At 40.6% G+C, this 12,126-nt stretch overlaps 1 protein-coding gene and 1 long non-coding RNA gene across 18 annotated transcripts in view; one reads left to right on the top strand and one right to left on the bottom strand.

Annotated features, from left to right (window-relative positions):
- epb41l3a (erythrocyte membrane protein band 4.1-like 3a) overlaps positions 1-12,126 on the top strand; it is a 59,270-nt gene that overhangs the window by 18,672 nt on the left and 28,472 nt on the right. For 13 of the 17 annotated variants that reach the window (XM_048165687.1, XM_048165683.1, XM_048165681.1 and 10 more), the window contains 8 exons: positions 2,723-2,862; positions 2,942-3,133; positions 3,220-3,264; positions 3,353-3,457; positions 3,540-3,582; positions 3,659-3,734; positions 3,816-4,034; positions 7,500-7,587. In XM_048165687.1, the coding sequence (XP_048021644.1) occupies positions 2,734-2,862; positions 2,942-3,133; positions 3,220-3,264; positions 3,353-3,457; positions 3,540-3,582; positions 3,659-3,734; positions 3,816-4,034; positions 7,500-7,587 (897 nt within the window). In that variant the 5' untranslated portion in view covers positions 2,723-2,733. The remainder of the gene's footprint in view (positions 1-2,722; positions 2,863-2,941; positions 3,134-3,219; positions 3,265-3,352; positions 3,458-3,539; positions 3,583-3,658; positions 3,735-3,815; positions 4,035-7,499; positions 7,588-12,126) is intronic. The other 4 variants (XM_048165682.1, XM_048165686.1, XM_048165696.1 and 1 more) reach the window with 1 other exon arrangement.
- The window catches only part of LOC125252417, a 25,840-nt gene continuing 17,291 nt past the window's right edge, over positions 3,578-12,126 (bottom strand). Inside the window, exons 2-4 of the long non-coding RNA XR_007181222.1 lie at positions 8,322-8,440; positions 3,823-4,017; positions 3,578-3,718 (exon numbers count right to left, since the gene is read on the bottom strand). This is a non-coding gene — a long non-coding RNA (uncharacterized LOC125252417). The remainder of the gene's footprint in view (positions 3,719-3,822; positions 4,018-8,321; positions 8,441-12,126) is intronic.

Genomic DNA, 12,126 nt, shown 5'->3' with positions numbered 1-12,126 from the left:
TCTGGGAATCAATAATTGAATCTTCACAAAAACTGTTAAAATCTGTTTCCACACGTCATCACCATTTTAATTCTTTCTAATTCATCTAAAAGCCTTCAGTAGATTTGTCTTCTGTGACTGTCCTCTAATTATGGTCCGTGACTCATTAGTAACATTCTCTAATAATCCAGATTTGATTTCACAGTGTGGAGGGAAAACATCCCGCTCATAGACTGAAGCTCTCTGTTTGCTCGTGTGGAGAAAATGTCAGTATGAGTGTGGGCTGGAGTGTTGAAATATGAATGTCTCGTCCCTGTAGAGATGTGAGTGTCTCGTGTCTCGTGTCCCGCTGCTCTGACCATCTCTGTTATTGAAGATCACATGCAGGTGTTTGATTGACGGCCGTCACTCATGCAGTGTGTCAGTTATGTGACATCTGAGGAGTGAGAAACTCAGCTTCATGTGGTGTTAAATTTGATTGGTCCTGCAGTTCGCTGAAGTTGGAGCGCATCTCTTGAGGTCTCTGATTCGGTTTGAGGTTGTGGTGAGTCACTGTAGTTTATTTATGAGAAATAAAACAAACACATGAGTCACTAGTCGTCATCCTGTAAAAGTCTAGAGCTATAAAATGATAAATGTTTGAGTTCATATTAGGATCTCTGACCTTTTATTGCAGATTTGCGGAGACATGTGAAATTACTGGAGTCTTGAGGAGACTTCAGTCAGTCTTCAGTCTCCATTTGCCATCAAAGACATCTCAGTGTTTTTTTTGTTCTCTTGCAGTCATTTTGAAACATTTCACTGCTAATTTCACAATAGTTGAATCAGAAGAGTGTTTCAACAATCAGCAACACACTCAGAACACCTTAGCTGCTGCATAGCAACACCCTAGTAACACAGTAAAACCACTTTCACAAAGGTATAGCATCACCCTGGCATCCACCTAGGAATTCACTAAAACCACAACCGCATAGCAACACCCTAACAACACTCTAAAAAGCACTATCCAGGCATCCACCTAGGGACACCTTAGCAACTGCATAGCAACACCCTAACAACACTCTAAAAAGCACTATACAGGCATCCATCTAGGGACACCTTAGCAACTGCATAGCAACACCCTAGCAACCACTCAGAACACCTTAGCAACAACATTGCAACACCCTGCCATCCACCTAGGAACACACTAAAAATCACTCAAACACCTTGGCAACTGCATAGCAAAACCCTAGCAACCACCCAGAAGCACACTAAAAATCACTAAAAACACACCTTAGCCACTGCATAGCAACACCCTAGTAACACAATAAAACCACTCAAAACACTTTCACAATGGCATAGCATCACCCTGACATCCACCTTGGAACACAGTATAAACCACAACTGCATAGCAACACCCTAACAACACTCTAAAAAAGCACTACCCTGGCATCCACCTAGGAACACCTTAGCAACTGTATAGCAACACCCTAGCAACTACTCAGAACACCTTAGCAACGGCATTGCAACACCCTGGGATCCACCTAGGAACTCAATAAAAATCACTCAAACACCTTGGAAACTGCATAGCAACACCCTTGCAACCACCTAGAAGCATTCTAAAAATCACTAAAAACACACCTTAGCCACTGCATAGCAACACCCTAGTAACACAATAAAACCACTCAGAAAACTTTCACAATGGCATAGCATCACCCTGGCATCCACCTAGGAACACCTTAGCAACTGCATAGCAACACCCTAGCAACTACTCAGAACACCTTAGCAACGACATTGCAACTCCCTGGGATCCACCTAGGAACTCAATAAAAATCACTCAAACACATCCTAGCTACCACTCAGAACACCTTAGCAACTGCATAGCAACACCCTGGCAACCACCTTGGAGCATGCTAAAAATAATTCAGAACACAGTATAGCAAATGCATAGCAACACCCTGGCAACCACCCTTACCCCCCCAACACAGGTAAACACCTCACGCTCTCTTCAGAAGATCTAGTCCAGCAGCTGACGACACCAATTGAGTCGCTTATGAGCATCTTCCTGTTTCAGGATTTGAACACTGATTCTTCATTCAGCTCACGCAGGACGGTCTCAGATCTCACACACACACACACACACACACACACACACACACACACACACACATGCTCAAGTCCCACAGTGGCAGAATCTATATTTGTCCTCTACAGAAATGAAAGAGGCATTCTAATGAAGGACAGGAAGCACAGCGGCTGGCTTCCTGTTTGCACTGTTTGATGTGGTGTCAGATGTGATGAAGAGCTTTCATCTTCCTCATCTGATGGGATTCTCTCACTTTTCTCTCATTTGATCTTTTTCTGCTCTTTGGATCTATCCCAGAGTTCTCTGTCTGCTTGCATGATGCAGATGCATTCGTCGAGCTATAAAAGAGTTTGTGTGCATCTCAACTTTACCTTTGTCATGTTTCCCATAATGCCTTTGATCCGAGCAGATCAATGTTAAACACTGTCCTCCAGAGGAAAGACAAAGTGAACATTAATATTCATGATCCTTAATGGTCACATAAACAGGAATCCGTGGATTATGAATGTTAAATTCTTCTTACCTGATCTGTGTGAGCAGAATCACATTCATATTTACACAGAGTAAAGGTCACCAGAGGTCAAAGGTCAGCTGGAGATGCTGAGTTGTCATATTTAAAGGAATAGTTCATGTTTTAGTGCAGGTGTTGATGTGTGTTTGTCTCTGCTCTGATCACAGTTTGATTTGAAATGACGACAGAACCAGAAAGTAAAGCAGAGCAGCAGGGAGCCAGCGCGGCTCCGCCCCATTCAGCCCCGCCCCTCGACAACCAGCTTCCTCCTGCCGCCGCCCACAGCACACCTGTCAGGAAAGAACAGGTACCATTGTCTGATTGCACACACACACACACACACACAGGTGTCAGTGTATCATTGTGTGTTTCTCTCTGACGGTCAGGCCGGGGAGCGTGAGGTGGGCGGAGTCCCGCAGGGGAAAGCCAATCACCAGTCGTCAGAGGAAGACGGCGCCTCCCACTGGTCCTCCTCCAGTAAACTGACCCGATCTCCTGTGAAAGTGACCAAGAAACCCAAGAACATGCAGTGCAAGATCACGCTGCTGGACGGCTCCGACTACACCTGCGTGGTGGAGGTGAGACAGACAGACCCAGAGCTTGTACAGGAGAGAATTAAATGTTTCTGTTTATTTTATTGCACTTGATCTATTTGCGTCTGTAGATCTTTAAAGGCGGAGAGTTTGAGTCAGAAAGGTATCTTTCAGAGGTTTGTTCAGAGATAAATAAAGGTTTGTAAGAGGTTTTCAGTGCGTGTGATCATGCTGAGTTTATTTTTAACATTTCTCTCTCTACAGAAGCGTGATAAAGGTCAGATTCTGTTCGACAAAGTCTGTGAACATCTCAATCTTCTGGAGAAAGATTACTTCGGCATCACATTCCGTGATGTGGAGAATCAGAAGGTACAGTTACGTTCATACAGATGCAATGAAGCTTTGAACACTGATTCAGTGAGTCGTGACTCATCTGAACGCTTCGTTTCAGAACTGGCTGGATCCTGCCAAAGACATGAAGAAGCAGATCAGAGGTGAAATACTCAGGAGATAAACATCTGTCCTGTCTGCATATATGCTGTATTTGAGCTCGATTGTTTCTCTCTTCAGGTGTCGCCTGGAATTTCTCATTCAATGTGAAGTTTTACCCTCCTGAGCCGGCGCTGCTGTCTGAAGACATCACCAGGTCAGACTCATTCGCAGTATAAAAAGCAGTGAAAAATAATAACTAAGGAAGTATTAAATGAATCTGTGTCTTGTCTGTCAGATATTACCTGTGTTTACAGCTGAGGGATGACATCATATCGGGTCGTTTGCCGTGTTCGTTCGCCACTCACACGGTTCTGGGTTCGTACACGGTTCAGTCGGAGCTGGGCGATCACGACCCGGACGAGTACGGATCCGAATACGTCAGCGAGTTTCGTTTCGCGCCTCATCAGACCAAAGAGATGGAAGAGAAAATCATGGACCTGCACAAGAACTACAAGTGAATCTCGTCCTCCTGCTTCTGTGTTCATGACGTGATTTCAGTCTAACGTTCTGGCAAAGTTATGCCAGTAACATTAATAGAACGTTCGTTATCTAATGTTCTCAAAACGTTAGCACAAAAACATTATTTATGCATCATTCATGGAATGTTTGTTGGACGTTCATCTAATGTTTTTTTAACGTTACTACTTGATTCGGAATGTTTCAGCAAATTTTCAGAAATAAGCTTTTTATAACTTAATGGGAATGTTAGAGAAACATTCTTAAAGCATTTATGTTATCTGCGAAAGCAGTGTCATTATTCAGCTAAATTCATTTCAATGTTGATTCAGTTCAGTTCAATAACAGTGTCAATCATATTCTGCAGAAAAACATGTGTGACTTCAAAGTGTTAAAGTGTTAGTTCATTTTAATTTCTCACCCTCATGTTGTTCTACACCCGTAAGACCTTCGTTCATCTTCAGAACACAAATTAAGATATTTTTTGATGAAATCCGAGAGGCATATGACTCATATAATATAATCAACACTTTCAAGGTCCCGAAAGGTACTAAAGACATCGTTAAAACAGTCATGTGACACTCTCAAAAAGCACTACCCTGGCATCCACCTAGGAACACCTTAGCAACTGCATAGCAACACCCTAGCAACTACTCAGAACACCTTAGCAACAGCATTGCAACACCCTGGTATCCACCTAGGAACTCAATAAAAATCACTCAAACACCTTGGAAACTGTATAGCAACACCCTTGCAACCACCTAGAAGCACTCTAAAAATCACTAAAAACACACCTTAGCCATTGCATAGCAACACCCTAGTAACCATAAAACCACTCAGAAAACTTTCACAATGGCATAGCATCACCCTGGCATCTACCTAGGAACACCTGCATAGCAACACCTACCCTGGCATCCACCTAGGAACACCTTAGCAACTGCATAGCAACACCCTAGCAACTACTCAGAACACCTTAGCAACGGCATTGCAACACCCTGGGATCCACCTAGGAACTCAATAAAAATCACTCAAACACCTCGGAAACTGATAGCAACACCCTTGCAACCACCTAGAAGCACTCTAAAAATCACTAAAAACACACCTTAGCCACTGCATAGCAACACCCTAGTAACACAATAAAACCACTCAGAAAACTTTCACAATAGCATAGCATCACCCTGGCATCCACCTAGGAACACCTGCATAGCAACACCTACCCTGGCATCCACCTAGGAACACCTTAGCAACTGCATAGCAACACCCTAGCAACTACTCAGAACACCTTAGCAACAGCAATGCAACACCCTGGGATCCACCTAGGAACTCAATAAAAATCACTCAAACACTTCGGAAACTGCATAGCAACACCCTTGCAACCACCTAGAAGCACTCTAAAAATCACTAAAAACACACCTTAGCCACTGCATAGCAACACCCTAGTAACACAATAAAACCACTCAGAAAACTTTCACAATGGCATAGCATCACCCTGGCATCCACCTAGGAACACCTACATAGCAACACCTACCCTGGCATCCACCTAGGAACACCTTAGCAACTGCATAGCAACACCCTAGCAACTACTCAGAACACCTTAGCAACGGCATTGCAACACCCTGGGATCCACCTAGGAACTCAATAAAAATCACTCAAACACCTCGGAAACTGCATAGCAACACCCTTGCAACCACCTAGAAGCACTCTAAAAATCACTAAAAACACACCTTAGCCACTGCATAGCAACACCCTAGTAACACAATAAAACCACTCAGAAAACTTTCACAATGACATAGCATCACCCTGGCATCCACCTAGGAACACCTACATAGCAACACCTACCCTGGCATCCACCTAGGAACACCTTAGCAACTGCATAGCAACACCCTAGCAACTACTCAGAACACCTTAGCAATGGCATTGGAACACCCTGGGATTCACCTAGGAACTCAATAAAAATCACTCAAACACCTCGGAAACTGCATAGCAACACCCTTGCAACCACCTAGAAGCACTCTAAAAATCACTAAAAACACACCTTAGCCACTGCATAGCAACACCCTAGTAACACAATAAAACCACTCAGAAAACTTTCACAATGGCATTGCATCACCCTGGCATCCACCTAGGAACACCTTAGCAACTGCATAGCAACACCCTAGCAACTACTCAGAACACCTTAGCAACGACATTGCAACTCCCTGGGATCCACCTAGGAACTCAATAAAAATCACTCAAACACATCCTAGCTACCACTCAGAACACCTTAGCAACTGCATAGCAACACCCTAGTAACACAATAAAACCACTCAGAAAACTTTCACAATGGCATTGCATCACCCTGGCATCCACCTAGGAACACCTTAGCAACTGCATAGCAACACCCTAGCAACTACTCAGAACACCTTAACAACGGCATTGCAACATCCTGGGATCCACCTAGGAACTCAATAAAAATCACTCAAACACCTCGGAAACTGATAGCAACACCCTTGCAACCACCTAGAAGCACTCTAAAAATCACTAAAAACACACCTTAGCCACTGCATAGCAACACCCTAGTAACACAATAAAACCACTCAGAAAACTTTCACAATGGCATAGCATCACCCTGGCATCCACCTAGGAACACCTTAGCAACTGCATAGCAACACCCTAGCAACTACTCAGAACACCTTAGCAACGGCATTGCAACACCCTGGGATCCACCTTGGAGCACACTAAAAATAATCCAGAAGTGCAGTAGTTCAACCTTAATGTTATGAAGAGAGGAGAATACTTTCTGTGTGCAAAAACAAAACAAAAACAACTTTATTCAACAATCTCTTCTCTTCTGTGTCATTCTCATACGTTGTTTACGTCCAGCGCTTCCAGGTTCTACGTCAGAACGCCGACTCATTATTGGCCGGCTCCTGCGTCACGTGATCAGTTTGGCCAATACTGAGCCAGCATTCAGGAAACACGGAAGCTTCACTGTGTTACTACGTCACCTGCGTAAGGATAATGACACAGAAGAGAAGATATTGCTGAATAAAATCGTTATTTTTGTGTTGTTTTTGCACACAAAAAGTATTGTCGTCTCTTCATAACATTAAGGTTGAACCACTGCAGTCACATGACTGTTTTAACGATGTCTTTAGTTCCTTTCTGGACCTTAAAAGTGTTGATTATATTATTATATGAGTCATAAACCTCTCGGATTTCACCAAAAATATCTTAATTTGTGTTCTGAAGATGAATGAAGGTCTTACGGGTGTGGAACGACATGAGGGAGAGTAATTAATGACAGAATTTTAATTTCTGGGTGAACTAATCCTTTAATAACTTAAAATCCTGATGTTTAAAATCTTATTCTTGCCTAATAGTTACGATTAGGGTTAGGAAGCCTTGTGAATAATTTTAATCAAACGTAATTGTGCTGATACATGATCCCATGATGCAGTGCGATTGTGTTTGTGTCTCTCAGAGGAATGACGCCGGCCGAAGCTGAGATGCATTTTCTGGAGAATGTAAAGAAACTGTCTATGTATGGAGTCGACCTCCATCATGCAAAGGTACATGTGAAACACACACACACACACACACACACACACACTGCATGATGAGGCTTAATGACATGTCATTTGATCCTGTAAGTGACTTCTGCATGTAAATGTGTCTGTATGATCAGCACACACACACTGACACCCTTTCAAACTGACATGAAACATTACGAATCAGTGTTTTGTGTTCAGTGTTTATCGTTGTCATTGTTTCTGGTGTCGATCGATCTGTCAGATGAATCTGATTCTGCTTCGGGCGGGTCGCACTGGGTCACAATCGACACAAACCAGATATTGACAACCACATGACAGATAGTTTGGTTGTAACCAAATAATTAAAATAGTTGGGGATGAAGCATAAACACTTAAGAATCTATTCTGAATATCGGCAGAATCTCTCAGCTTCAGTAGTTTATATATATTTTGGTAACACTTTACAGTAAGGTTAATGCATTAAGCTCTTCTGCCGATATTCACGCACAGATGATGTTTCATATCATCCATCATCTCATTCAGTAGACTAACAGCAGACAGACAGCTGAAGCATGAACGTGACGTTCGGTTAGATCAGCCGCTCTTCTCTTCTTCCCCTCTTACTGATGATCTAGTTGATAGGACGATTCTTTCACTGCTTTTCTCCGGCTAAAGGAGAGGTAAGATGCATTCGTGTATATGTGTGTGTTCTATGTGTGTGTCTTTGTGCATGACCATGAGCTGAATCATTGTCTGAGCAAAGACTGTTTTACCTTCAGATTCTCCATGTGCGTTTGTTGAGAGAACCTGCTCCTTTCTCATGCTCATACGTCACAGTAGAAGCTCACCGGAGAGTCGAACCCGTTCACCATGAGCGCCTGTGGATCCAGGCCTGCGCACAGGACAGAAAAATCACATGAGAGATCTTTAAAGGGATAGTTCACCCAAAAACATCATTTTGTCATCATTTACTCTGCCCTAATGTCGATCTTTTGAAGAATGTTCGACACTCTGAGACATTTCTCAAAATAGCTTCTTTTGTGTTTTACATAAGAAGGAAAGTTAAAAAGGATTGAATGACATGAGGGAGAGTAAATGATGGCAGAATTATCATTATTGGATGAAGTATTTTTTTTCAATCTCAATTATTACTTCTAGACACTTTGTTTTTCTCCTGAAAAGACCTCAATAATGTCTCAAGCTGAGCTTTAAGTAAATTACAGTCAAAAGTCAGAGATCTCAAATATGAAATCAATATTTCTCATCAAATGATCTGAAGAATTTGTCTCTTTCCTAAAGTATTTTAGGAGAAACATCTCTGTCAGAGCAGTAGTTTTCATCTGAGCGAGTTTTGAAAAGCTTCATCATCGTTCGTGACCCAGTTTCCTACAGTAGACGTGATGAAAATACCCACTAGAGATGTGAATTGTGCCATTTTTTTTCCCACAATCCCTCTTGATTGTTGTGTAATGTGACGTATTCAAATGTGTTTTCGTAGGAAATGAGCAAACGAGTTCCATAGATGATTCTAGATATGCTTGAGTGCCTCGTTCTGCTGAACGGAGCTCAAGTTCTCACATCTGTTCAGCTGATGCTCTTCAGAAGTATTTCAGATCTGGCATCAGTACATTGGGATTGAATAACGTTATGCAGAAACTGTGAATGCAGTGATGAATAGAGATAATGACACAAAATACCTGCTGAAAACATGCTTCGTTTGACAGACAGATAGATAGATAGATAGATAGATAGATAGACAGACAGAACGATAGATAGATAGATAGATAGATAGATAGATAGATAGATAGATGGATGGATGGATAGATAGATAGACAGACAGATAGATAGATAGACAGACAGAACAATAGACAGACAGATTGACAGACAGACAGACAGAAGGATAGATAGATAGATAGATAGACAGACAGACAGAATGATAGATAGATAGACAGACAGATAGACAGACAGAACAATAGACAGACAGATAGATGGATAGACAGAAGGATAGATAGATAGACAGAAGGATAGATAGACAGATAGACAGACAGACAGAATGATAGATAGATAGATAGATAGATAGATAGATAGATAGATGGATGGATGGATAGATAGACAGACAGATAGATAGACAGAATGATAGAACGATAGATAGATAGATAGATAGATAGATAGATAGATAGATAGATAGATAGACAGACAGAACAATAGACAGACAAATTGACAGACAGACAGAAGGATAGATAGATAGACAGATGGATAGATAGACAGAAGGATAGATAGACAGATTGACAGACAGACAGAAGGATAGATAGATAGATAGATAGACAGAATGATAGATAGATAGACAGACAGATAGATAGACAGACAGAACAATAGACAGACAGATAGATGGATAGATAGACAGAAGGATAGATAGATAGACAGACAGATAGATAGACAGACAGATAGATGGATAGATAGACAGAAGGATAGATAGACAGATTGACAGACAGACAGAAGGATAGATAGACAGACAGACAGAATGATAGATAGATAGATAGACAGATAGATAGATAGATAGATAGATAGATAGATAGACAGATGGATGGATGGATAGATAGACAGACAGATAGATAGACAGAATGATAGACAGACAGAACGATAGATAGATAGACAGACAGACAGAATGATAGATAGATAGATAGATAGATAGACAGACAGAACAATAGACAGACAAATTGACAGACAGACAGAAGGATAGATAGATAGACAGATGGATAGATAGACAGAAGGATAGATAGACAGATTGACAGACAGACAGAAGGATAGATAGATAGATAGATAGATAGATAGACAGAATGATAGATAGATAGACAGACAGATAGATAGACAGACAGAACAATAGACAGACAGATAGATGGATAGATAGACAGAATGATAGATAGATAGACAGACAGATAGATAGACAGACAGAACAATAGACAGACAGATAGATGGATAGATAGACAGAAGGATAGATAGATAGACAGAAGGATAGACAGATTGACAGACAGACAGAAGGATAGATAGATAGACAGACAGACAGAATGATAGATAGATAGATAGATAGATAGATAGACAGATGGATGGATGGATAGATAGACAGACAGATAGATAGACAGAATGATAGACAGACAGAACGATAGATAGATAGATAGACAGACAGACAGACAGATAGACAGACAGAACAATAGACAGACAGATTGACAGACAGAAGGATAGATAGATAGATAGATAGACAGACAGAACGATAGATAGATAGATAGATAGATAGATAGATAGATAGATAGATAGACAGATAGATAGACAGAACAATAGACAGACAGAAGGACAGATAGATAGACAGATGGATGGATGGATAGATAGACAGACAGATAGATAGACAGAATGATAGACAGATGGATAGATATATAGACAGATAGATATATAGACAGACAGACAGACAGACAGAATGATAGACAGATAAAATGATAGACAGACACATAGACAGATAGATAGATAGACAGACAGAAGGATAGACAGACAGACAGATGGGTAGATAGACAGAACGACAGACAGACAGAACGATAGATAGATAGACAGACAGATAGATAGACAGACAAAATGATAGACAGACGGATATATAGACAGATAGATAGATAGACAGACAGACAGACAGATAATATTTTATATTTTCTTCTATTATACAGATGTTTTTATTATTGTTATATGTATGCTTTGGCAATATTGTATTATTTACAGTCATGCCAATAAAGCAATTTTGAATTGAATTGAATTGAATTGATAGATAGACAGATAAACAGAAAGATATATATATAGATAGATAGATAGATAGATAGATAGACAGACAGACAGAATGATAGACAGATAAAATGATAGACAGACACATAGACAGATAGATAGATAGACAGACAGAAGGATAGACAGACAGACAGACAGATGGGTAGATAGACAGAACGACAGACAGACAGAATGATAGATAGACAGACAGACAGATAGACAGACAAAATGATAGACAGACGGATATATAGACAGATAGATAGACAGACAGACAGATAATATTTTATATTTTCTTCTATTATACAGATGTTTTTATTATTGTTATATGTATGCTTTGGCAATATTGTATTATTTACAGTCATGCCAATAAAGCAATTTTGAATTGAATTGAATTGAATTGATAGATAGACAGATAAACAGAAAGATATATAGATAGATAGACAGACAGACAGAATGATAGACAGATAAAATGATAGACAGACACATAGATAGACAGACAGACAGACGGGTAGATAGATAGATAGACAGACAGACAGAAGGATAGATAGATAGATAGACAGACAGACAGAAGGATAGACAGACAGACGGGTAGATAGATAGACAGACAGATAGATAGACAGACGGATATATAGACAGATAGATAGACAGACAGATAGATAGATAGACAGACAGACAGAAGGATAGATAGATAGATAGATAGAAGGATAGATAGATAGATAGATAGATAGATAGATAGACAGACAGATGGGTAGATAGACAGAACGACAGACAGACAGAATG

Source organism: Megalobrama amblycephala, linkage group LG18 (genome assembly GCF_018812025.1).
Source record: "Megalobrama amblycephala isolate DHTTF-2021 linkage group LG18, ASM1881202v1, whole genome shotgun sequence".
NCBI classification, from domain to species: domain Eukaryota; kingdom Metazoa; phylum Chordata; class Actinopteri; order Cypriniformes; family Xenocyprididae; genus Megalobrama; species Megalobrama amblycephala.
This window is presented reverse-complemented; position numbering and strand designations above follow the sequence as displayed.